Below are 27,644 nucleotides of genomic sequence, written 5' to 3'. Positions count from 1 at the left end.
GGTTTGGTACTATCTGCTGTTTCAGGCATCCACGGGGGGTCTTGGAATGTGTCCAAGATAAGGTATGTTGAGGGGGGGAAACACTATACCACCATTTGCAATTGTTTCCCCATCTTTTTTTTTCTCTTTCCCCTTTCTTATAGAAAGGTATTGCCTCCTGCATGGTTTCATTGCCATTTTTTTCCTGCACACATTCACAAGTAAATACTCTACCTACATCAGCTGACATGCACATGCCCAACATCTATATAATTAAAAGTTCACCCTCCTTTGCAGGTTGATTTTCCTTGTAAATCTCCCTGGGTTTATTATACAGCATTTCAGAAATCAAAAAGCTCTCATTTGCATGGGCTGTGCTCCTGTTAGGATGAGATGATGCTCTGTCTTGTGTAAACTTGAGTCTATACTTATAACTCTCCTCTCTGCTGTGATAGAGTCAAAATAAGAATAATTTGCTCAGTAACACACTCTGTGGCAAGGTCTTCAGCCTTAATAATTGCAAAGTCACAATTTGCTCTTTGTAGGGCCATTCGAATAACACAAAGGCCACCCATTGGCAGATGAATGTTTGACAAATCTTGGGAGTAAACACAGGGCACTGTTTACATAAGTCTATAACCCAGGCATTTTAAATATTCTTCTTACCTTGTTAGAATAGAAGGTGATCCCATACTGTTAACTTGGGGATAGTTTCCCTTCTTTCTAACAGTCCTTACGTAGGGAAAGTATGGTGGAGAGTTGGCAAGTGTGGAGGCTACAGCCAGTCTGTCTGATTTCAAATCGGCTTGGGTAGTCTACGTGACCTCAGGCACCTTCCCATGCCTCAGCTTTCCCAGCTGTAAAATGGGCATAATAACAATAACAAATAGCCTTTTAAGGCTGTTCTGGGACTTCATAAATTAAACCTAGTAGAGCACTTGGTTGCTGGTCATTGCTATGGATGCTTTTATAAAGTGTTAGTAATTTCTTCCAAAAGACATTCCCCATCTCTTTTAATTGGTGCCTACTGGGAAAACGTTATAGTGATTTTAAGACGTTATGGTGTTCAGTTAAACTGAAGAAAAATTAAAGTAGAGAGGTTAATAGCAAGTATTCTTTGAAAAGCTTTTCCATCTTTCCGCTACGAGATCCTAGACCCAGGTTACTTACTCTAAAGGAAATATTTAAAGCAGGGTACCAAATGTCCAAACGTCTTAGAATCTTAGATCTTCTAGTCTGGTCCAGAAGTTTCCAACTGAGATTAGTATGCATGCTCAGGGTATTTGGAAATATGAGGGGAAGTTTGGGCCTGTCACAGTGACAGAGGACGCCACAGGCATTTCGTGCCTGGGGACGACTCAGGATACCAAATGCTGTGTAACATGCTTGCCCAGTGGGCACAGGACAGACCTGCAACGCTTGATGGAGTACTCAAGGAAGAAACTGTCCTGCCCAGAAGGACAACGGTGTCCCTTCTGAGAAACACAGGGTCTCTAGTCTCTAACTTGTTAGATGCCTTGGGGTCATCAAGCCAGTGCGAGCACGTCCGAAGATAGGGAGCTCATCGCCTCCAAAGGCATCGTACTCCACTCCTGCTTAGTTCAAAATACTAGATAGTTCTTCCTTCTATCGAGGCAACATCTGTCCTCTGGCCTTCGTTCTGCCTGTTGCAGCCTACAAAATAATTTGTCTGCTTGGTTAAATGAAAAATGAAACTTGCCCTTCCTCAAAACCGATAGAAAATATTTACAAATGATTATGTCAAAGTTGTGGCTCTGAGGGACACCGGATGTTCCTGTAACAGTGGGTCTGTCATTTCACGTTCTGTCTTTCTCTCTCAATAAAAAAGGGGAGCAAAGTACCACAGCTCAGAGGGGCCGCATCCACATTGACCCGCAGTGAAATGCAGCTTTCCTCAATGGGATATTAAATATTTTCTCAGCTAGATTCTCCTTAACAGCCAGGCTCCTGATTAATGAGTGGCTCAACCATGCCACTGCACTAACTCTAGGTTTAACGATCCCGTTCTCTTCACCTTATACATTTAAGATCTGCACAAGTAACACAAAAGCTCAGTAATGAAATTAGGGATGAGAGCAACGTGACGTCTTTGCTTTCTTCCTAAAGTCAACGGAGGCTGGGAAAGGCCCGAATCAAAGTCAAAGAGGATGTCTATTCTGTTAGGGTTGAAAAGCCATCCATGTGATTTGAAAGACAATCGAACAAAGTCCCAGAGCCGGCTTCCTTTATGGGGTTGTCGCACTTTTTATTGAATTCTAGCAAATATACAGAAAAGTGCCCAAATCATAAGAGCACAGTCGAGAGCCAGCTTTAATGGTGAAAGGTTTCAAACTCGCAGAGAAAAGCTAATTCTCACACACATTAACTTTCTGCGATGCCAATAAAAAATGGAAAACTATCAAAATTAACTTTATGAATCGACTATAATACCAAAACCTGCTAAGGATAAAATAAGAGAGAGGGGCGCCTGGGCGGCTCATTCAGTTTAAGCATCTGACTCTTGGTTTCGGCTCAAGTCATGATGTCACAGTTCGTGAGTTCGAGCCCTGAGTCTGGCTCCACGCTAACAATGTGGAGCCTGCTTGGGATTCTCCCTCTCCCCCTTTCTCTGCCCCTCCCCTGCTTGTGCTTTCTCTCTCTCAAAATAAATAAATAAAACTTAAAAAAAAAATAACAATGAAAAAGAATAAGATGAGAGAGAGAAAGAATGACATACAGTTGGAAAGAGAGAGAAACAAGGAGAGAGAATATATAGGCTAATAGCAGTTGGATATTTCCTAAAGATTCGAGATAAACTAATAATAAAACTTTCCACATTTTATTGACCACTGAATAGATACCATCTCCCAAGTGAAACTTATGTACATTGTCCCACACGTTATGCATATTATTTAATCCTAAGTATACCCGTGGGGTAGGTATCATCATCCCCATACAACAGAGGAGAAAATGGAAGCTAAAGTAACTAGCCCATAGTCACATTGTAAGTGAAAAAGCTGAGACTAATTTTTTTTAATGTTTATTTATTTTTGAGACAGAGAGGGACAGAGCATGAGCAGGGGAGGGGCAGAGAGAGAGGGAGACACAGCATCTAAAGCAGGCTCCAGGCTCGGAGCCATCAGCACAGAGCCTGAGGCGGGGCTCGAACTCAGAGACGGCGAGATCATGACATGAGCAGAAGTTGGACGCTCAACCGACTGAGCCACCCAGGAGCCCCCAAAAAATCTGAGATTAAAATTAAATTCTTATTCCAAAGCTTTGGCTCTTATCCACCATTTTCAATTAAAAAATGGAATTCAAAAAGCTTTTTATCAAAATTTACTGCCACCTAGTAGGTTTTTTCCCCCCACAAATGCAAAGAAAATTTATGGACCATTTTCAGAAAAGCTGAATATAGTTAATCTTATAAACACAACAAGTCAAAAAAGCCACATAACTAAAAGTGATACTTGAAGTAATTTAACCACATTTAAAATTCCTTCTTTTTAAGAAGTGTTTCGATATTGGGAATAGGATATTAAGAAAAAAAATATCCCATAGCATTCGTAAATGATGCTCACTGAAATTGGGCATAAAATAAAGACAGCCACAACTGATACTATCATTTATTACTGGCCTGAAAATTCTGACCGATGTCATAAGATAAAAGTCAGAAATAAGGGGTTTTATGTTTAGAAAGAAAGAAAAACTATATAATTTCACGCAGTCAAAACTATTAGTTCTCTAGAAAACTCTAGAGAATTAACTGAAAACCTATTAGTATTCACAAGAAAGTTCAATAAAAAGATTGGATGGAAGATAAACATACAAAAATCAATAGCTTTCCTGTAGATCAGTGATAACCAGCAAGAAGACCTAATGGAAAATATTGGAAAAACTCAATAGGTTTGTGTTTTTCAGTCATTATCCGTAGCAGAAGTCAACAACCCTTTCCTCAGGGAGGGCTTCCTTTTGAGGATACCTATTTTTTAAAGTTGCAAAAGAAATGACTTTACGTCTCCCTAGGAGAAGAAAAAGAAAAGATCTAACAATGAACTTAAAAAAAAAAAAACAACAAAACAGAACCAAAACAATTCCAGAACAACTGCTGAAATCTGAAATCGTAGTGCAAGATTCTTACCGTATCAAGTACCCATTTACACATTACTGACATAGTCATAGCTACAATGTTTTGTGAATGAGAGTCCCAGAGTCCGTCATAAAGATTAGGAAAAATTATGTACTTGGTTTATTTTAGCTAAGTACAGTAGCCCTTTCCGCCCTGTGGAGAACTTCCAGAATGTAAGACCGTTTGTGACTCTCTGGCGGCGTGTTTCCAACCTTTTTTTTTTTTTTAATGCTTCTTTTCATTCATGCAAAGATAACGTTCTCATTTTCCCATCAACATGAGTTCCTTTCACATAAAACCACACTTTTATATTGGTTTACAGTCTTGCATCACCATTAATTTAAAACCCTAGGATACAGAACTGCTGAATTACTGCGCTGTAAACCTGAAACTAATAAAACACCGTATGTTAAAATAAATAAATAAGCAAAGAAAATAACATACAAATGAAAAACAAAGACAAAAAGTCTAGGATACAGACCGGGAGTTCCCAAAGACAACTTTGCAAATGGAAACTTGAACGTTCAAAGTTTTACTTTAGGCTGTACCTCTCTGTTGGCACCTCCTTAGAAAACAGAGTAATGACATCTCAATTTCTCCCATTAGTTAATTAGCCACCTTTGCATCTTAAGTACTGGAAGCATTGTGCTGTTAATTACCTACCAGTCCACTCTCAAAAATCAGTCGCTTTTTTTTTTTTTTTTGTACGCATAGATTTGCACAACCCTTAAAAAAAGAAAACAAATCTATATAAATGGCTCCTCTACACGCAGGCTAAATGTTACAAAAGGCAGTGCTCTAACGGTTGGCCAAAGGTGAGTCCGGTCAACTAGTGCCCTTACTTCTCTCTCATTCCTCCCAACACTTCTCTTCTAATCCTCTCCATAATTACATGAACTGCTACAGCTTTCCCGAAGCTGTCAATTCCTCCTGCATCCGTTTTCAAACGACCGGCGAAGAATCAGTCTGGGCACTAGATCAAGCTGTCAATGTTCCCAACTCAGCAATGAACGATCCTCTTGAAATCTCCTGGCATATCTGTCAAGGGCCTCCCAGGGTTCTTCAAAACTCTTCCCCCTTGGAGGAGAGTAAGGGTGGAGGAGCCAGAAAGGTATTGATCCATTCTTTTAACATGCTAATTTGCCTGGGGGCTGCTACAGTCATTGCCAAGCTGGACCCTTCAAAAGGAAACCGTTTTCTCAAAGTGGAGATGTCTTTTTCAGACATTTAGAACTGAAAACAAATGAGCCCAAGCCTCAAGTTCACAGTGCAACATGAAGGAGGCTGGCCAATTAGAAATGGGATAGGTCAGGGGCGTATGGGTGGCTCAGTCAGTTGAGCGTCTGACTTCTGCTCAGGTCATGATCTTGCGGTCTGTGAGTTCGAGCCCCGTGTCGGGCTCTGTGCTGACCGCTCAGAGCTTCGAGCCTGCTTCGGGTTCTGTGTCTCCCCTCTTTCTCTGCCCCTCCCCCGCTCATGCTCTGTCTCCCTCTGTCAAAAATAAGTAAACATTAAAAAAAAAAAAAGAAATGGGATAGGTCATATATGGAAAGGTGGTCTAAAACTCATTGATGGTAACAAAAAGTTTGGAAGTTTAAAAACAGATTTTAAACTTCTAAAGCCTGTGTGTGCATCACAACCAGTTAAGAAGTAGTCTATCGTATAGCCCGCATGAATCCTTGGGAGAAAAAGAAATAGGATTTTTATCATGAAACTGATGTAAAACATTAATAACATTATATTGGTGAATGCTTGGATGTCTCCATACATGATAAAAATGGAAAATAAAATTGATCGTTCATTTAATTACACCTCTAACCGGTGACACCCCATTAGGGCCAGACAAGAAAAAGGCGGAGGGAATAATAGCACCGTTATTAAAGTATCTTTGGCTACAGTCTTTGTTATCAGTTCATTATTTCATCAATGAAACATGCAGTGCAGATAAGACGACAAGACACGACCGCAAAGTGTTACCATATTAAGTTTGTGAAATTAATTCATTGAACGCGATGATTTGCTCATAGTTTCCAGGTCAGGTATTTCTGGGGATACATTGTTGAGTTGTGAATGGTTATCAATGGAAAATGCCACATAAAAGGCGGCGGTGCTCCTGATGAAGGATCCGCTGTGGAAAACGATAGCTGGGAAACTTGGCGTCTTAAATCAGGGAAGTTCTTCAGGACAAAAGCCCATGAGAAAAGCATTCCTCACTGAGCTGTGTCTTAACTGATCATGAGGTTGGCCCATATTTACCTGCCATGGTATTATGGGAGGAAATCAGTATTCTGTTAACCTCTGACCCCTGGGATCTGAAGCAGACAAAGGACCAATCTGGAGCCCTGGGAGAACACAGCCAAATGTCAAACAGCAGGGAAGCGATTGTTACGGAAACATTTGGCGTGGGCACAGCCAGCTTCATTGGGGCAAACTGCTATTCACAAAAACAAGCCGTGAAGAGATAACGCCATAAAATATGAACAAAATGGAACCTTTTCTGTCTTGCTTCTAAATTGTTAGCTTTATGGGACATCATGCTGAACAGTATGAAAAAAATCCAATTTGCTTTGAAGCGCATTAGTCTGTCTAACATCCTAATTATTGTTTACATTGCCATTTGCCTTCTATTAAGAATTGAATAATTACCCAGCACTTCATAGTTTAAAAATACAAGCAAACAGGATTATCTGGGTAATTAAGAAACTGTACTTTAGCTTTGTACTGCTGCGGAAAATATCTGTACACGTAGGGGAAATGATAATTATCAATCAACTCACTTCAAATGGTATTTTAAGGATTTTGAGCAATTTGGGATCTGTAACTTATTAAGAAGAGGTTAGTAAGATCACCTTTAAGAAGTGTGGGTCTGTTTAAATCCATCCTTAGAAACAAGAGCCAGATAAGCAGCTGAATTTTCTCATCCACTAATGACACCAGAGAACACACGAAGTACAGAGCCTTCTGCTGTTCTTTAATCCTAATAATCCATCCCAAATGGACTTTGAACAGCATCATCAAACTTTGTCAGACCATGTGGAGCTCAACCAAAGCTCTTCCATATTTCGATGTTGTTTTAGCTGACCCTGCCTCCACTTAATTGCACTGCGAAGTCTGGCTATGCCCGTTTTCTGCCCTGTGAAATTAGCTCGAACTCACAACTAATTGAACTTCAAAAACATTTCATGCAAAGTCCTCTTCTTCTACTTTATAGGATGCATATGATCACAGCCTACGGAAGATAGTGCTGCTTTCAAGCAGGGTGAAGCTCGTTGGGTCATACACGCAGGGTGCTTGCATTGCCCTTCTAGGAGAATAAAGCAAAGGTTAAGTCAGTTTGGAGACACTGGGTGGGATGGGAAGACAGGAATTGGACAGGCGACATTCAACCCCCCGTGAATGCACGTATGAAATACGGAACAGAACACAGTCAATACACCTTGTAAGGAAACTTATCTGGGACAAGTTGAAGATAAAATCGGACATGGGATTTTAATTGCGACTCTAGGTACAGAGCCTGATGGACTCATTCATCTATGTAGAAACATGAAAATACCAACAGTGGTCTGCAAGTTATATGCCTTCAGTGTCTATTTGTTGAAGGAATGAATGGATTCCAGCCCACCAGTGACCTAACGCCTATTTCTGGAACTTCCTGAGATCTGACAATTGCTTTTCAAAGAATTTTATCTTTTTACTTTACAATTTTTTTTTCCAGCCCTTTGTTGGGACACTTCTAAACATTCCTAGCATAATCTGAATTGTGCACTCAGAAAGAACGGCAAGATTCCAGCTGAAGCTGTCACTACACAGACAAGCTAAAGGCTTCACCAGCACTAGGTTACTTTCCAAAGGTCAGAAAAAAAAAAATGAGCAGCAGGAGCCGGGTTGTTTTGCAAGGGGCAAGGGGCCGGGGAGTGAGAAGCAGCCACCCTGGGGGGGGGGGGGGGGGGGGGGGGCATAGAAAGAGCCCAGTGAAAACAGTGCACTCTCTGCCCCCGCCCCCAATCTCTGGAAGCATTCAAATCAAAACCGAATTCATTTGCATGGTGTCTAAATCAGTGGGTTCTGCATAAACAGAAGGAGATTTCGGCTGGAGTTTCCAAAGGAAGCCCTCACCGCCTTTGTGAGAGGGGGGAAATGGGTGTGCTGTTTTGCATGAGGGCGCATACAGAAAATGCAAATGAAGACTGGGCAGCCTGGAAAAGCAACCCCGGCCGACAGCTGACGACGACCCGCATTCACCCACAAAACCCTCGGCGGCTCCAAAGGGAGTTGTAAGCGGTTCCGACAGGATTGTTTCCCAAGAAGCCGAAACAGACCCTGAATATTCATAAAATGTCCATTTAGTCATGGGACTATTAATTACCCGTCAGATCATGGAACTGGGTGACCTCACCTGCTCTCCTCCCCCCAAAACAGCTCAGAGGTACCAGCTGTAAGGCCCACAATGAGAAAGGTTTTATGCCCCACAGTCTCTCCGGGTCCAGGGGACAGCTGAGGCCTTCATTAATCGTGCCTCCTCACAAGGACAATAAAACTAAAGAGCGCTGAGCCACCTTATTGGACACAGATAAGCAGCTTTAAAGGGCTAAAAGCTACAAATTGCTGTCTAAGTTGATAGAAACATCTAAAGGGTTGAATAAATAAAAGGCCATTCTTCTAAGCTACCTTCATCTCGCAGATTCTGGAAGCTTTCAGAACTTTCCTATTTCCTTTTCATTTTCAACGTGTCTGCAGCAAGGCAGAAGGGTGCATTCTACATACCGTCAGGGAAACTAAACGGCTGATCGTCTCACGACCCCTTCACACTTTTAAAAATATTGAGGATGCCAAAATGCTCTTGTTTGCACGACTTAAAGCTATCGATAGAAATTGAAATTGAGGGACTTGAAAATTATTTCTTAATCCATTCTAAAAACCGGGACGCCTGGGTGGCTCAGTCATTTGGGCTTCTGACTTCGGCTCCAGTCATGATCTCCCGGTTGGTGAGTTCGAGCCCCGGTCAGGCTCTGTGCTGATAGCTCAGAGCCTGGAGCCTGTTTAGGATTCTGTGTTTCCCTCTTTCTCTGCCCCTCCCTCACTTGTGCTCTGTCCCCCTCTCTCTCAAGAAGAATTAAAGCATAATCTCAAGCATTAAAAACAAAAAGTTAAAGAAAATGGTTTTTCAACCATGTTTACGCAAATTACATGTTAATGAAAAAGTAACTATATTTCCCCAAAACGAAATTAGTGATGAGAGTGACACTGTTTTACATTTATTTATTTGTTTGTTTGTTTTGCAAATTTCTTTAACGTGGACAGCTGGACTCTCATATTTGCCACTGCATTCAATTCAATATCTATCACATATAGAAAAGCCTCTAGAAAACTCCACTCATGAAAGAAAAAGAGGTAAAAGGCAAATGATAGTTCAGTATTAATTAAGAAAGTTTTGACCCTGCAGATCACAAGAAAGGGTCTTGGGGAATCCAGCTAGAACATACTTTGAGAACCATTACCCTGGTACAATGATGGGAGGAACAGAGGATCTAAATCAATGCACGTAAGATGCATCATTTCATGTCACCTCCTACCCTTGCTTATGTGACATCCTCCCCCACCAAAGAGAAACAAAAACAAACTTCTACTCTGGAACCTAAATGAATTGCTTTCAGTGTTGGACAGACACTGGTCAAATAACCCATCCCTTCAACCTATTTGTATCTAACAACAATAAAATTAACAGTAACAGCTTCCCCTGACCAAGTGCTTAATGATTCTAGACGCTGCATGAAACCCTTTTCTCCAAACATGCTTATGGGTGCGTATCGTACATAGTAACATACTGTTGCCGTCAATTTGCAAACGTGAACTGGAGGTCAACTTAGTGTCCGTGATCACACAACTGGTTAAGTAGCACCATTAGAAACTAAACCCAAGTCTCAAACTCCAAAACCAGGTCTTAGCCATTTTATACTAAGAATTATGTTAACCCACGGGCTGCAGAGATTTGTGAATGTTCAGGCATAGAGATGATTCATAAACACGATGAAAAGAGAAGACCCAACTGAAGTAGGAATTATGAACAAGGACCTCATTAATACATTTAGTAACATGCAAAGATTTTGATATAGCATGCTGACCCCATGAAACATTACTCCACCAACTAAGCATTTAATATGAAGCAGGCCACAGTTCCTTGGGTGGAACTAAGGAACTCATTCATTCAATGAACATTTAATGAGATCCCACTATGTTCCGTATTCATTACTGGTGTCACTTGTCTGGTTATGCCACAAAAATATTACCGGGAAAAACTCAAATCCCAAATATCTATCAACAAGGGAAAAATTCCATATAATGTCGGATGTTCATACTTCAGAATGTTAATTATCCATCATGAAGGATGAAGAGAAGTCATATCCTCTAACACGGAGTAATGTCCATGATAAACAGTCAAGCGTCGTAAAAAACAAGATGATAATTGAGGGGATGATTCTATTTCTGTTAATTTTGTAAATACATGAAGATAGATGACATTTGGGCTGCCTGCCAAATTATAAAGAGTGGTCACTCATAAAAAGTTGAAGAGTTTGAAGCATATAGTTCTTTGGTAATGTTACATTCTTCAATTAAATGACAAAACGAAAAAGCAAACCCAAAACCCCGAGTAGTAAAGTTCAATGATAAGAAAGTCAAACTTCTCGCAGGACCACCTCTGTTTTACACAGTAGTAACTGAAAAGCCATTTGCACAGTCTTTTTTTTCCCAAAGACTCAAGTCTTAACAGAATAACGATGTCTTAATTCATTTTTTTGAAAGGTACGAGAAAGCTCGGTGAGGCTAAAATAAGTCATCAACTCTGAAATAGCAGATTCAAAAGTCCCTAACTGAGATAATTTCCTATGTGATGCTCCGGTGAGCCCAAAATAGAGACCACTCCATGATTTCACACTTACAAAAGAACCCTGGTCACACGAAGAAGGGAAGATTTAAGAAAAAGTATCACAGAAAGAGGACAATAATTAAACCCTGCTCTTTTATATAAAGAATTGCGTCTTTCAGTGATCACAGCCGGGCTTCAAAGCTGAAGATAAAAGCAGCCATGTGATTCAAGTAATTGATTCTTAAAGACCTGATTCAAAGGTAGAAGAAAAATTTCAAAGGTGGAAAGGATATGGAGCAACATTTCTCTGAACTATATTCGTAATGCTTCCTTTCCCATACCTCTTTCTCCTAAACTCTTTCTACAGCATAGTAAGAAAGCAAAGTAATTTCTTCTTCGTTGTCTTTTTTTTTTTTTTTTTTTTTTTTAACATAACTTTCTCCCACTTTTCAGAGCAGAAATCTGAAATATTTCTGTTAGGGCCATCAAAGCGTTTCTATCTTGCTCTCTCTCAAAAGAGCTTTTAATGATCCCTTTTGCTGATACGAAGGCATCGCATTTTAATAACAGATAATAGAGGTCCTAGATAGATATATATGAACCCAAACAACCTACAGCAAAACCGTGTATTTCAGCAAGGCTTGATTCCTATGTAGTTTAACTTTGTCACAGTTGTGATTCTTTGACTTTAAGAGTGACTCCAGAAAAAAAAAAAAAAGACTTTTTTTATTAGTATTATTTTTATATATACTCTCTAAAATATCTCTCATTAATATTTCACAAAGAGTAAATCTGTGACTTTCCTTTCATTTTTCAGCTTTTTAATTAAGCAAAGACTATATTAATAAAGAATCCTCTCCTCTCTTCCTCTGCTTAATGTTCCTGAAGGAATGCAGACAAAGGTATAAAACATCTGGACCATTTCCTCAATGGGGGGTACATGTGGGGCTCTGCGGGGAGGTGGGGGGTGGTCCAAGGTGTATATTTTCTTTTCCTTCTTCCAACAGCCTGAGGAGACCCGGCCACCAGACAAACTAGAACTTACTTGTCCTCTGCGGCCAATCACGAGGCAAGTTCACACCACTGCTGAAGCCAGCCAGGGGTAGGTTCTCCCGGAGGAGGAAGTGTCGTTCTGTCCCCAACTGTCCCCAGCGTCCCTGGAGGACTCCATGAGCATGGACTGCTTGGGGGTAAGAACGCCAAGAGGAAGTGTCATTCTGTCCCCAAAGTCCCTTGAGGACTCCGGCAGATGACGAGGCTTAGATTCAAACAACAGCACCCCCCGGGCACCCCCCCCCCAGCCATTTTTGTCCAAGGATCCTTTGTCAAACATGTAAGACCTGAATCCGTCTTCACTCTGACCCCCTGGACCCCAGGGAAGATGGATGAGGAAGCGGGTGACCTTTCACCTGCTTTAGTGGGCCTGCAACAGTAGGCCCACTGGAAAGACAATTGGGGAGGAACCTGTTGCCAGAATTCTGAAGACTGCCAGTTCCCCCTTTATATCCCTCCTAAAGCTCTCTTTGCAACCCTGGTCTTTCTTGTCCCGCCCCCAAATCACTTTCCTCTCACTCAAAGGACAGCTCTCTTTCCTGCAGGGGAGAGATCAAATGACACCCTCCAGATATCATTTTCAACATGAAGTGTGAAAATAGACATTATTGTTGGTTAAGGCAAGGGCCCTGCTTCCTTCCTATCTTTAGCCTTGACGTCCCCGAGTGGCTGGGAGATTGAGTTTCTCCTCTTTTACTTTTCCAACTCAATACCCTTAAACGTCCACAGCTTTGGGAAGAGCAAGTGATCAAAAACTTGCTAGCATTAACATGGGCTTAATGCTTTATGGTCTAAAAGGTGACTTTTACTACTCCTACATCACTGTGTCCTCGTCGAGGACTACAAGCTAAGTAGAGTTATCGTCAACCCATTTTACAGATGAAGAAACAAAGCTCAGAGGGCTTAAGAAACGGGCTCAAGGTCACACCGTTAAGTGACCACACTGAGACACATTTCTTTGTCTCAGTGCTCTTTCTGCTCTACCTGGATGCGTCCCAGTAATGACGTCAAGGATGGAGACGACTATTTTTATTACTGTTAAGATTTTTACGGGCTTGAGTCATCTTTAAAAAGTTTCACTCAAGTTTGGATCTGAAGAATCTTGCCATTCAAGTTTTTCCTTCCTCCCTAAATTCATCAGCAAGTCCTCCCTGGTGGTATTAAAAACAAACAAACAAACAAACAAACAACGCGCAAGATTTTGGTCAAAAATGTCTTCTTGAAAGAGTTAATCATTTTATGAGCAGCAAAGAAAATACCAGAGTGAGAACAATAAAGATTCAAAAGGAAAAAAAAAAAAAAAAAAAAAAGGCCTCAACCTCCCCTTCCATTAAATATCTGGCCTTGTGTTAGGAACAGTTTGCTTAGAAATGGACTGGACTTAAAACACCGAGCCCCACCCTTTCCATGAACCATATGATTAACTGGATTCCCAAGATTATTTCCATAAAGCAAACCACTAAAATGTTCAATTGCCTTTACATTCACTTCCCCCTCCATCTTTTTCTCTTCTTCTTCTAATTTGGGCTGTAAAACTGTCAAGGACTTTCACAGGGTAGCAATGTATGAGTTACTGGGCTCTGTGACAATTGAAAATCAATGACATTAGATACAGAGATTCCTAATGCCAGAGCAGGAAATGGAAGACAATGGTGTTTTTTTTTTTTCTTTTAAATATATATAAGAATCTTGACATGGAAAGACATGCAAGTCCTGTGTTACAAAAATCGAAGAGGCAGAATAATTTACTCTAGATGTGATGCGGTGTCATTGTCCTGTTCACGTCACTGTTCCTGCTATGATGATTGCAATCTAGGTGCCAATAACAATGCTCTCATATATGTTCTAATACTCCTACCAGAATATACTTCAGGGTTTCAATTTGGTAGAGCCGATCTAGTAGCTGCTAAGTCAAGAGCCAACACAGTGACCGAGAAATTAATCGTTGTAAACAAACAAACAAACAAACAACTTTAACAACCAACCTAAAAGTTTTCAAATTTACAAGTTTACCTTTTCACTCTGGGTCAATAGAAAAGGTAGCCAGCCTTCATTGTTTTATTTACGATGGATTTACGACATTCCTTGTTAGCTGCTCCTAGAAATAACTAGCAAATCAGGAGTGCCACTTTAAAACAGCAAAAAGTATAAAGGGGAAAAATGCATAACCTATGACATCAAATTACCAAAAATGCAACTTTCTTGAGGTTATAACTGTTGATTTCCAGTCAGTCAAGTGGATTGTTCCATGGCTAATCCCACCCTGTCATTAAGATGGTTGAAATGCCAGACAAATTGTTTGGCAGTTAGTTATTGCGGGGTCTTTAATCACCAAATCAGATGAACCATGTGGCAATCAGTCTACAGCTCAACAGTCACCCTGAGAAAAGATTAATCGGATCCGTTCCATAGTCGGGACCAGAGTTACACTGTTTAGCAGTAACCATAAGATTGGTGGCAGCAGACTATTGATAACCACTAAAAATAAAACATCAAACAAAAATAACAACGGTAGGCATGACTGAGTTTTTTAAGCCTTAATCCACACACAACATGAGCAATCCATCTAAATATGAACTTTTTTCATCCCCCTGCTCAGAAACAAAGCCGCTGCAAAGAAAACTCTTTTATAAAAACACCCCAGGAAGGAGAAATAAGGGAAGGAAGAATTGCATACACTAAACTTCAGCAAAGAAAATCGTCTTGGTAATATGATAAGTAGTAATTAATGTGATAGAAAAAAAGTCTCGATTTCTTCAAAAACTCAATAACCAAAATGGATCACAATTTACTATGGCTTCCGACCATACAGATCAAGTAAGACTCTCATTAGCTCTTTATCACCTCCTCGGGGAAATCAAGAGGTCTTTCATCAAGATTAATGTCACTTGCAGACCCTATCAATGGGTGCTCGGTGGAACAGAGTGTACTTGAAACCTTGTCACTCCATTTTGTCTATACTCCACTCCACTCGTCTACACTGGCCCATGAGACAGGAAAAACTGGACTTTCTTCACACAGCTCAATTTTAATCAGTGGGAGGGAATTGCAAGAATGCAATCCTAATGTCACCGTTAAGTCGTTCCTGTACATACATACGAGACGAGAGATATTTAACCATTGCTGCCATTTCCCCAGGTCTGTAGACAGCAAAACTATGGCTTGAAAACGTGTCTGCCTGCTTAAAGTAAGGATCAATCGAGTCTGTTTCTTCCACTTGTTCATTTACATTTCAGAGGGCACATCAAGCCAGTTCAGATCTAAGTGCCTGTTAGCAAATGTGTTTGGCCTTCTGCTGATTACACAGCATCATTTATTTTGTCAGTATTAGAAATGTCTTAGCCTTGCCACCTGGAGCTATAGCACTTACTCATTAGACCCCTCTGTCCCACCACATCCCACAGGGGCTGCTAATTACTGGCTTTACTCCATTTAGTCTCATCTCTGATTTAATTACGTGCACTAAGCCCTAATGAAAAGTACAATATGGCTCTCCTTACCTTGGCATTCTCCATTCCACTCTTCATGCCCAGCATTGCATAGGCAGTTGCCAATGGGTACCAGCCACTCACCATCTGCCCCACAGTACATTTTTGGCACATCCTTTTCTTCTGAGTTGTTGACACAGGAGCCTCGAACTTCCACCAGGGAAGACGTATCAGCCCCTGTGATGGTGTCTGGAAATTGGGCCAGGTTGCGAACGGTGAGTGGACACTTCTTATAGAACACGCGGACCGACACCAGGGCAATGCAGGCCCCCACATCCTGAAAAGCCAGGTAAAACCCCTTTTTGCTCAGTGGCCCTACATCCCGGATCTCAGTGTTCAGCTTCATGATTCTGTCACCAATGTCCACTTGGGTGAAGCTCTCGTCGGCCGCAATGGTGTCAATCTTGGCAAACTGGCTCTCTCGGATGAAACGCTCTTTGTCATTGTCCGATTCATAGTAGTACAGGTTAAACGTCTCCTTGCAAGTCCCCATGACACCCGGAAGACTGTTGCAGTCTCTCAAGGTGAACTTGATCTCAATGTACACCCTCTGAGCCCCTTCTCGGGTGATCCAATCAGTTCGTAGCCAGTTATTCTGACTGGGTTCCATCACATTGCACACTTGGTAGGTTCGGATTGGTGTATTTTTTTCATCCATTATACTCACTTCCTCCCACTGCAAAGATCCAGAGGAAATGTATCAATTACAAAATGTCATCATACGGTGATTTGTCAATTCCGTTTTACCCTCGCAGGACAGTGATGATTTTTGTTCCAGTGAGGAAGCAAACTCCTGAGCATCAACCCTCACTAATGAAACGTCTTATGGGAGACAAGACAACATTTTATTGGGGAAGTATTTTTTTTATTTTTTGTTTTCTGGTTTGTGTGTGTGTGTGTGTGTGTGTGTGTGTGTGTGTGTTTGTGGTTGTTTCATTCTTTTGCCTAAAATCCAGAGGCATTGGTAGATTTATTGCTTATGAGTTCACTAGCAGTTCCTTGTGGTGGTCCAACAACCTCAAATTCACCTATTACAACAGCTACAATTTCAAGTGGCAACAGTTCAAATTTACTCATAAATGAAAAACTAGTATGTGTATTGTTTCAACAACTGAGCAGAGACCTGCAAATTAAGAGCAGGAAGAAAGAAGCTTGCCAAAGGAAGACAATTATCAGTTAATTAGTGGTGCTCCTGTCAGAACTTTGCTCTCTAATACCTAAAAAAAAAATGTCAGTCGATTTTTTTTTTTTTTTTTTTTTTTTTTTTTGGCACCGTCCCTATTCTTTAAAGAGGTAAAGAAAATCTCACTCTTCTGGTTTTGGTAATCCTGGGAAGACAGAGAGCAAACTTTATGGTTGGATTTCTCAAATCCACTGTCTTTCATAACAATGAGACACCTTTCCAGAGCAATGGATTCAATGAATTATGTATATTCTGATTTTTATATACATATTCCTATTTTTAAAACACATACCCGTAAGGAAACAAGAACGCACATATGCCTCTTCCAAATATTCTGTGGACGTTGAAAATAAAATAGTAGGTGATATCTATGATTGAAAGCCCAAGAAAATTAAAGAAGGCTTTTAGGGTTTTCTTTGCAATCGACTTCCTCACATAAAGATTCTACTGGTGGGACAGTCTGAACTCACTGTGACTAGAGTCGTAATTGCACTCTTGCCACAGCTTTTAAAAATAATCTTAAGAGCAACAAGATTGTTTGGGGGCTCCTAGAGGGCTAGCAGGAAGCCTCCAATTCTTCCCTAATATCTACACTGATGCATTTATATAGATCTGGTATAAATCAGCTTAAGTATCTAACACATGAATATAATTAGAAGAAAAAAAAGATAGTTTAAAAAAAATTCATATTCCATAATAGCCCCACTTAAAGCTCCATTCAATCCAATGAAGTACATACAACCATAATGTATCTTTTAACGGGTTTTCCATCTGTGCATTGGAAAACTATTAATGGATGGAAATGTTACTCTGTGAAGGGCCACACTGCATAAAATTCTGTATCCCTTTCATCTGCGACCATTATGAAAGTTGGAACGGGGAGGGATAAGTGCCCTGTGGTGATTAAAATTTCTTTTTATCCGCTAAGCAATAAATCACCAGTAATTTACTTATTTGGGGAAATTCATGTAAATCCAAAAATAGATCTCCACCTTCAAAAAAACCCTACTCAGCATGCTTCTCATCTCAGAACAAAGGGAATATGGAAAAACGCATTTATCAATGTAAATGAAAGCACACAGGGATATCTCCATAGAGTTCACACAGGATAGTTTGGGTCTAATGTGAATTTTCCAGCCTGACCTTAATTGTCTAAACACATTGATCAATTCACCAGAACAATGACAAATCTCGGCCTTAGTTTTGTATTTTACAATCAGTATCAGAAACTCAATATACTCCTTTAAAGGGCCGCTGCCAAGAAATTAGGTTTTTGCTACAATGTTGCCATCAGGAGCCATTCCTTTCAATTATTCTATGTTCTGCTTAGTTGTTCTTACAGAAAAAAAGAGAACAGGGAGTTGTCTCTGACTGTATTTCATATCTGACTTTGTGGTATTGTTAAGTTTTCCCTTCCTCTTTAAAAATAACAATAACAACAAATAAAGGACAACACTTATTGACCAAACCGTGATCCCAAGTTTCCAGCCAAGAAAGATATAAGCCGTTCTCCCTACAGGTAGAAATTTCAGAATAACCAAAAGATACAAATGTGCTTTTATGTTTAGCTAGAAAGAACTTTTTAAAGCCAATCCATCCATACTTGGTAGATAATCCAATTCATACCTTCATTCTAAGCCTGAAAAAGTCTTCTTAAATTACAAGATCTACAGATTAATGAGACTTTATAATTCGGCACACAATTTCTCAATGGCTACTATATATTTTGGAATGACTAATTCTATTATACATAAACAAAATGTCATTTCCAGCCCCTTGCAATAATATCTAAAATGTTACACCCCTAATACTTAAGGAGAGGAAAAAAAACAAAACAAAACAAAACAAAAAACAACTACATTCTGCATTCAGAAGTCCACATTAGGTCCATAAAAAGTTCTGGGTTGTACACAATCAGCTATATACGCACAGTATTATTCTAAGAGACTTCAAGACGACCGAAAGAAGTTTTGTGTTTAGAAAAAGTGAGCAGGTGTCCTTTCAGCAGTTGGGGGGTGGGTGCAGGATGTGGGATGTCTACAGCATATTAAGTTGCGGTAAAAGCTTTCCAGAAACTAGATAGACCATAGGCTGTACTCAGAAATGTGTCATTCCTTGCTTTTAAACAGATCACATGTATATTTAGTGTAGCAAGGCAGGTCCAAAATCATATTCGATGCCTTCTCCCTTCAAACTTGAGAGTGGCCAATAAGAAAATAAGGCTCATTAAATTTTCAAAGTACTGATGCGTTCCATCCTCAATTTTGTTCTAATACAGTCAACCTACAGAGCTATCCTCCTGGTACAGCATGGGAAAGCCTCCCTGAATCAGTGACCTTTCCAGGGTATAGGATTAACAAGAGGCTGACTCTCACAAGATAAAGCTGTACCTTTCTTCGCATTCAAAGGATGAGGGCAATTGCCTGCAATCAGCAGTGAATACAGCCTGTCTACACTGCCAGAGGCCTGCCAATCACTCTCCCTCCCTTTAAAAAAATGGTTTTGAGGCCGGACTAGAATTTTTCAGCAGAGATCCAACCAAGTGCAGTCAAGTTCAGGCGGATAAACAGGAAGGCAAGGCGACCTCCGGTTTATTTCATGTGGATTACACGACCTCTTTTGGAAAAAGACCGCCTAAGAGTCTCCATTTGCGTTACTACTTTCTTGCCTTATTTTTGAAGCCCACCTTTTACAAGTTTCTGTGAATCTTTACTTTTTTCATCCTTTATTGTTCATTCAATGGACAGGTGGTGTGAGGTACCATACCAGGAGCTGGCCTTAGGGCTTTCGCCTGCTAAACACTCCCTCTTTCACCTCCATTGTTTTTAATCAACTGACTCTGTCATAGATTATCAAGCATATAAAAGTAGAATGATCTACTTAATTTTTAAAGGATTTGAGAATTACTTTAAATTTGGCAGAAGCCAGAGTTAACATGCTAAATGGATTTCTTTCCAAAGCTGATGCATTCTGACCTGTTCTGAAGGGCGGAAGGGGAAGATGTGGCCATTGACCTAACTGTGGTCTTAAATCTTCAGGAGGCAGGGATGGCAAATTTGAGAAGAAATGAACAGTGATGAACTCTCTCATACTTTATCTTCTAGCTTCCCCTTTCCCAAAGATTCAAGATTCCAAATATTTAAACTTTCCACATTCAGCACCAACAATTCAAAAGCTTGTTGTTGTTGTTGTTGTTGTTTTGGTTCGTTCATTTGTTTGTTTGTTTCTGCATATATTGTGCCTCTGGCACAAGTTCATAGGTCTTTCTCTTTGTGTGCAAGAGAGCTGCAGATAGCAAGGTAAGGACCATCCCCATCACCCCCCACCCCCACCCCCGCCCTGTTGCTTACACATAGAACTAAACCTGTACCTGCTGCAATCAGAAAATGTTTTCTCCCTGGTATCTTTACTTATGCATTTTCCTCATCTGGAAACAGAACAATTGCTCTAAAATGAACCCTGTCAGGACTTCACGGCCATCACATTAATAGGCACGAATTCTAATTTGGTCCCTGGATTGTATTTCTTGAGGGTATTTTAGTTTTAAATAGGCATCTAAGTCTATGCCTCCACCAATCTCCTAATTTTGAAACCCCTTTCTGCCCTTTTGGTTTCTACTTCTTCTATGACAGAGCCATCCAAAGGGAGTATAGGATTTCTCCAACAAAGCGTAATTCACTTCATAGGCCATGGTGGAAATCTGACCCCCTCACCACAATCAACAAGAATCAAGCCATTAGGACTCTCAGAAAGTTGCTAATCACTCCTTTTTACCCTTTGGATCAGAGAGCAACTCGGAACTTACCCCTCCTTCCAGAGGGCTCGCTATCCACCCAAGTTCTCCCTGAACAGACCTGGAATCCAATAAGGTAACTGCAAGAAAACAAAGAAAAAAAAAATGGATTAATTTCCAATGGCAAAAAAACCCAATACTACAAAAACCATTTGCCTGAGCGTTTCCATATGTGCCGAGGGTGTGCATATCCAACTCTGATCAAAACCTAAACTTGGTCTCACTTATGTAAATAATCATTACTTACTTGATCTTCTCCCCTCTTTAAATCTGCACGTTCTTATTTATTTAACTTGCTTAGCATTTAAAATTCCATCCCAGGACTGAGTTGATTCATTTTCGAAAAAGGATGAATAGAGAATCTCAAGTACAATTCAAAAAATAAATATATCTATGTAGGGCAGTTACACTCCAGAGCAAAACCTGCATTCATCTCTGTCTGGTATCAACTAGAGTTATTTGTTTTTGCAAGTTTCAGATGACCACATAACTCATCGTCAAGTGAATTCTAACAGAGAGTACTCAAAGGGTCATGAAAAGGCTCTATCATTTCTTTTCTCCCTCCCCCACCAAAGACAGAGGCCCCGGATGTGGTGTCCGCTCCTTTTTTTTTAAATATGGAAGTTTCAGAGAGGGGTAATGGCAGACCTGTAGAATTAAAATGCAAACACACTGGAATATTCTCTTCCCCAGGTCTTTTGGAGGACAAGCAGAGACTTCCCCTCAGCCTAGAAGGACATCACTGGTTTGAATTTTAGGTGAGGGAGTGCTGTCTAACAGATTTAGTGTCCTTGTGCTGCACCTAAGAGGGTGGGGGATGCGGGGGTGGGAAGGCCACAGAGCTGCTACACCCCACCCAGGATGGAACTGTCCTAGGCACCGAGGACACTGAAAAGGACACAATGGATTCTTAACCTCTCCACATTCCCTTTCCCACCGAGATCTGCAGGCCTGGGGGTCGAAAGGCCCATCTCAAAGGAACCCCTGGGTTATTAATTTGATCAGTGAGACTGGCTCTTTAGGCTGGGGGAGGGGTGGGAATAGGGAGCCCGCAACCTTGCTCCTGGGCACTCCGATTCACCATCTCACCGCCAGGCCCCTGAATTCTGCCCACCTTCCCTGTTGCATCCCCAAGTCAAAGGGCTTCAAATCAGCGCTTTCTCCCGGTTTTCCCGAGGAGCCAGAATTCCTAGGGTCTCTTAATTATTTTAAAATGTAGAGCCCTACCCTGGGTCGCTCCCGCCCGGAGTTGCGCCCCCCCTCCTCATTCCCTCTTCTGGGTCCCTAGAGAAAAGCCCGCTACATCCATTTGGATTTATGTAAGGTGGATTAGGGACACAAAGGGAACAATAAGACCCAATTTACAAAAAAAGGGAGGGAGTAGAAAGGGAGGGTAAAAGGGAGAAAAGGAAACGTGATGGGAATAAAAAGCAACAAAATGAATTAATTTTTAAGGGGGAGGAGCGGCCGGAGGGGGGAGGGGAGATACCACCCCCCTTCCTTCTACATCAGTCTACAGCTCCATCAACACCGTTTTTGTCTAGCGCTCCCAAGTTTTGCCTCCAAAAGAAAAAAACAAGAAAAGGGTAAAGAAAAAGAAAAAAAGGAGGAAAGAAAAAAGAAAAAAAATCTCTGTTACGTCTGGTGCCAGAGAGGTCTTGAGGGACGTCCTAACAAGTGTGCGAAGTAGTCAAGAGAAAGCGAGATCCATGCTTCCCCTAAAAGGAATGACCCTGGGGATGGAGGGGCCTCAGCGACCACGATGGCACCAGAAGCCAGTAAGGAAGAAGGGAGGAGATCGAGAGGGTGGGAGGGCGCCCCTTTCCTCCAAACAGTGTCTGCCGGCAGGTGTGCGAATCTCTCCGAATCTCGCCTCCGTCTGGCGAGCTCCTGGGTACCGGATGCCCAGCCAAGGCTAAGTTGGTTTTTGGCTCCCTCCTTCGGAACAGGAAAAATGATAGATTGCGCAGGGACGCGTGGACGGATTCTGGAGAGATGGACGGATGAATAGATGGATGGATGGATAGATGGCTGGGGGAGGCAGCGGGGGGCGGGGGTGTGTGTGCAAGAGTCGACGAGACGGGTGCAAGGCTAGATGCACGCTGACTTGAACACAAGCAGCACCGAACACAGGCGCACACAATCAGGACACTCACGCATAGGCACACACAATCGTCCGCGTCCACGCGGGCACCCGCGCACCCACACACACGCATTTGTGCGCGCGCGCATACACACACACACACACACACGCATTCAATTCGCCTTTCTCTGAGATCATCAGAAACTAAATGATCAACCTCCACCTCTCCTACACGGATACAATCTTTCCAGCACGTCCGAAGAGACGCGCGGAAAATACACCCAGACGGGTCCGGTCGGTCTCGCACATTCCATCCAAACTAACCCAGTGTATAGTTCTGGGGGCAAAACCCGAAAACTAGTACGTTCAACTTGCCAGCGGGCTCCCGGGGTCTGCGGGGTTATCTGAAGAGCATGGGCGCCCTTAGGCCAGCGATCGCGCACCCGGAGCGCGCGGCCCAGCGGGGAGAAAGGTGTCTGACGCCGGGCGCTACAGAAATCAGGTCACTGGCGACCTGCGAGCGGCGCCACGACCGCTGTGCAGCTGAGGCCCCGCAGCCGGGTCCTGGGAAGCCCAGGGCTCGGGAAACTTTGCAGAAACCTGAGCTCCAAGGCTTTCGCAAGAACCCTGGAGCACCAAGCACTCACTTGGTTCCAGGCTTGCGTCCCCCCTCGACCGGGGCTGGGTTGGGAACGGTGGTAGGTCCATTTTTTTTTTTTTTTTTTTTTTTTTTTAATCCTGGCGTTAGCTCCCGTGTATCCCCTGGGGCGCCTGGAGCTCGCCTCGCTGGCGGATGCTGATAAACTTTGTCCTTTCGCTACAAACTTGGGTAGCTCCGCACGGTCACCTCCCGGGGCAGGCTGCCCGGCAGCTTCCCCCCTCCTCCTCGCGGATCCCCTCGTCCTGGTCCCCTTCTCCGAAGTGGGGGTGCGCCACTCACGCCAGGATCCCCTCACCCCCTCCGGCCTCGCGCTCCCGGGGATCATTCGCCCGCAGATCCACCTCTTTGCCCGGGACCGCAGAAGGACCGCCTCGCTCTTACCTTCATTCGCGGGGTACACCCTGGAACCGGTGACAGCGTCGCAAATCCCAAAGAGAAACGAAAAGAGGACGAAATAGAAAATCCCAGCCATGGTTCGCCGGTGCCAACGCTGCTCCTGCCGCTTCTATCCCAGTGGAATAAATGCTTAAGTTAGGAGTGCAGCAGGCTGAAGACATTGCCAAGGGGGTGGGCCCAGCCCGTGACGTTCAGCCGCCAGTCCGGGGCCCGCGGCCAGTAGTGGCGCAGACGGGGCGGCCCGGCCCCGCCCCACTGAGCAGAGCCCGCCCCGAGGCCCCGCCCCCTCCGGGCTCCGCGGGGCGCGCTGTCTCCCGGGGCCTCGGGGCCCCAGCTCTGCCAGGTTCGCGCCCCCGCCGGAGGGAGACGGCCTGGTCCCTGGACGTCGCCTCAGGGGTCCAGCCCCTGAGCAGTGGAAGGAGCTCCGAAGACTGAATCGACTGGGGGTGGGGGGCGCGGTGGGGGGGATCCGATGAAGATTGGCAACCCCCTCTCCCCCCGCCACGGGCGGTTTGAGATGGAGGAAAAGGTTCTTTTACTGCAATAAAATAAGTATAAAGTTGACCCTGCCGCTTTGCTGTCGCTTTTTTCTGAGGGTCGGAGCGTTCGCGTCTCGAGCGCCCGGGCTGGCGCACCGCCCCTGGCACCCTCTGCTATCCTGCCCCGTTTGTGTCTTTACGGCGCGTCTCCAGATGAATGCTCTTTGGGGGAGTTCTGTGGCTTGATTATCTCTCTCTTCCCTGGTTCCCCAGCTGCCTGGACAGCTGAGACCCGATCGGTCCCCAACGTCCAGGGCAGCTCCCGGCGGGAGGCAAGTCTCAGTCACCGTCTCCAGAGACGGAACCAGTGACTTCTGAGCAACGGAGAAGAGCCCTCTGGTTGCACCTGGCGTTCACGCAGCGGGTCTCCCCCTGGCCGGGACAGGACTTCCCATCGCCGCAGGACGCCCGGAGAGGGCCTGGCCTGAGCTGCAGGGAACCGACTGCGTGTTACCCGGGGGGTCGTCCCTGGGACCAGGCCTGGTCAGTCCGGAGCGCCGGGGCACAAGCGAAGGGCTTCAAGCGGGAGCGGGGGTGCCTGCTGCTGCCCAGACCACGCAGGTGGGGACGCGGAGGCTGCCTGGCGCGGCCGCTGCAGCTCTGCGCTCCGACGGCTGCCGGCGCTGCTCCGCACCGCTCTCCGCGCCCGGGGGCCGGTGGAGGGCTGCAGAGGCGGCGCAAATCCTCGCAGCTGCCCCTGCCCCGGCCCGCCAGTGTCACTGTCGACCTTTGGGGGAACGCAGGCCCCACTTGGGCCTCGGTCTGTTCCCAGATGTCCCGGCTGCGGGCGCAACCATCCGAGCGCCGCCCGGCGACTGTGACGCAGCGGGCGGCCCCGGGACGGGCCCCCCCGACGCGACTCGGTGCGTTCCTCCGGACCTTTAAAGGGACCCCGGTTCCCGTTGAAGCCTCCTTCTTCCCTCCCCCAGGCCGCGCCTCCTCTGTCAACCTCCAGGGTAGGACCGGGATTTTCTCCGGAGCCTGGGTCCCAGCGGGTGGGCGACCGCGGGGAGGTGGCAGGCCTTTCCCGGCGCAGGCAGCGGCTCATCATGAGGCAACCGCGCCACCTGCCGGCCAGGCTCGGGAGTGCGCGGCCCCCGCGGAAAGGCGAGCGGACAAAGACCCGCAACCTGCAACCCGCGGGGTGGAGGTGTGTCCGCGGGGTGTCTTTTCAACCGCCCGCCCACGTCCCGCGCACCCCGACCGCTCCTGCGGTGTGGTGGCCGGCCGGGGTGCCGAGGACCCAGGGGCCGTGCTTCTCGCCAGCTGGGTTACGGAAAATGGAATCAGAACGCGTTTCAAGGAGAAACTCATAACCAACACCCCCAAGGTTGCTGGAGTCGCTTCTGTCCCTGAAAAACATAAAAAGGAATCCTAGATCAAACAAGGGGGGAGGGTAGGGCGGTGTGGAGGAACGAGGGGGTCCCGGCTGCGGTTTCGGGTCGTCGGCCACCGCAGCGCATCGTGTCTCCTCGGTGGCTGGAGAGTTGCACCCTTGCAAACTCCGCAGCGGGCTGATGAGATGGGCAAGTTTTATTCGAGCACGCCGGGCGAGGCCGAGGGCCTCAGCTGTGCGGGTGGGTGGCCTAGAGGGACAGCTTGCACGGGCCCCAGGTATTTTGGCTTTTCGGTGAAAGACCCGCAATGTCACAGTCTGAGGACGTGGATGTCAGTTATTGTAGCTACTGTTTTCACGCAAGTAAGAAGGGGGGGGGGGGGCGGAATGCAGACGGGAGGATGTACCCTTATGTGTATGTATCAATTATTTAAACAACTACACGGAGTCCCTTTAAGGGATTCACTTCTAGATGCTTTGTTGTGTTTCCCTGGGTTTTATAGAAAAAAGAAAGGTGAATTTGGTCCCGGCCATTTGGCACAGCCACTGGAAAGAGGAAAGAGCGATTAACGTTTTGAAACAATAGTTGCCGGTTGCCTCTCCGCAAGAGTTTAAATTTTAGTTACTTTTCGTTTTGCGTGTACCTGTGGTTGGAATGGAGGATGGACTGCCTGCCTTCCTAAAAACAGTAACATTTCTAGAACACGCACCGTTTTTCGCCTCCTGGGATACGTGCGCAGAATTTTGAACATGGTCTTTCCAGCCCCGACTGCCTGAAAGCGAGGCTCCGTTTGCTGGGGTACATTCAGTGACTCCCCCTTTTTTTCTTCTCGTTTTCCTTTTTCAGACCCCAAAGCAACCCGGTAACCTGGAAGACCAAGAGGTGGGAAATGCTATCTTGGAAAACTGAACTGTACCTTCCTCTGTAAAGAATTTCTGGCATGAATATCAGAAATGAACCGCAGAAGAGTCTGTTCACTGCCTCTACTTAGAGGAAAAGGTCTCTAACCTAAGAGGCATGATTCCTGCCCCCAAATCGGGCAAAAGCGGAATAAAAGATGATGGTCCAGTCTGTCGTCAGCCTGGAACCACTTTACTGGAAGACACAAAAATTTTCAACAAATCAATAATCCACTGGGGTCAGGAGCATACAATAGAATACCATAATCTCAAAAAGTACCTAAAACCACCATCTTTTAAAATAAATTCGCTAGGCTTTAGAATAAAACAAGCCTCCTAAATGCTGTAAGAATTCAAGAGTATTGGGGTGTCTGGGTGGCTCAGTCAATTCGGCATCTGACTCTTGATTTTGGCCCAGGTGGTGATCCCAGGGTGGGGGGGATTAAGCCTCGCATGGGGCTCAGTGCTGAGTATGGAACCTGTTTAAGATTCTCTCTCTCTCTCTCTCTCTCTCTCTCTCTCTCTCTCTCTCCCCCTCTGCCCCTCTTCCCCACTCATGCTGTCTCTAAAATTAAAAAAAAAAAATCTAAAAAATAAAAAAGAATTCGAGAGTATTTTGAACCCATTAAAAGACATGTCAAAATATATGTGCTTATAAGCGTAATGAATAGAGTGATCCAGTATTTCAAAAATTTGGATACATTTTTTCCCTCCTGTTCAGTGCCTATACCACAAAGACTTGAGCTACTTTTTAATTTGCAAAGACCTTTTAAAAAAGTGCCAAGTATCCCAGAGTTTCCACCTCTAAGTGGAGGGGCGGATTTCACCAAAGTGGTAACAAAAGGACCTTTGACCTCTGGACAAGTAAGCAAAGACAAAAATACATAAACGCTAGAGAGAGGATAACACCAAGAAGATGAACCCACTCGGCCTTTTACTGAACACTGCCAGATTTCTTTAAAGCTAGTTTTGTTGGACCTCCTTGGATATCACTTTTTTTTTAATGTTTATTTATTTACTTTTGAGAGAGGGAGGGAGAGAGAGAGAGAGAAAGAGAGAGGAAGCGCACAAGGGGGATAGGGGCAAAGAGAGAGGGAGAGAGAAAATCCCAAGCAGGCTCTGAGCTGTCAGCGTAGAGCCCGACACGGGGCTTCGCTCACGATCCCTGAGATCATGATCCGAGCTGAAATCAGGAGTTGATGCTTAATTGAGTGAGCCACCCAGTCGCCCCTGGGCATC

At 44.1% G+C, this 27,644-nt stretch overlaps 2 protein-coding genes across 7 annotated transcripts in view; one reads left to right on the top strand and one right to left on the bottom strand.

Moving 5' to 3' along the window:
* EPHA4 (EPH receptor A4) overlaps window positions 1-24,927 on the bottom strand; it is a 149,587-nt gene extending 124,660 nt beyond the window's left edge. For 2 of the 6 annotated variants that reach the window (XM_049615826.1, XM_049615827.1), the window contains exons 1-3: window positions 23,616-24,927; window positions 20,503-20,570; window positions 15,527-16,190 (exon numbers count right to left, since the gene is read on the bottom strand). In XM_049615826.1, coding sequence (XP_049471783.1) covers window positions 15,527-16,190; window positions 20,503-20,570; window positions 23,616-23,706 — 823 coding nt within the window. In that variant the 5' untranslated portion in view covers window positions 23,707-24,927. The remainder of the gene's footprint in view (window positions 1-15,526; window positions 16,191-20,502; window positions 20,571-23,615) is intronic. The other 4 variants (XM_049615829.1, XM_049615830.1, XM_049615825.1 and 1 more) reach the window with 3 other exon arrangements.
* Window positions 23,757-26,600, top strand: LOC125911353 (translation initiation factor IF-2-like). Its single transcript, XM_049615236.1, has 3 exons — window positions 23,757-23,973; window positions 24,400-25,125; window positions 26,353-26,600. Exons 1-3 carry the CDS (start codon window positions 23,757-23,759, stop codon window positions 26,370-26,372), a joined length of 963 nt encoding a protein of 320 aa, XP_049471193.1. The 3' UTR covers window positions 26,373-26,600.
* The last annotated feature ends 1,044 nt before the right edge of the window (window positions 26,601-27,644 follow it).

Source organism: Panthera uncia (assembly GCF_023721935.1).
Source record: "Panthera uncia isolate 11264 chromosome C1 unlocalized genomic scaffold, Puncia_PCG_1.0 HiC_scaffold_3, whole genome shotgun sequence".
NCBI lineage: Eukaryota > Metazoa > Chordata > Mammalia > Carnivora > Felidae > Panthera > Panthera uncia.
This window is presented reverse-complemented; position numbering and strand designations above follow the sequence as displayed.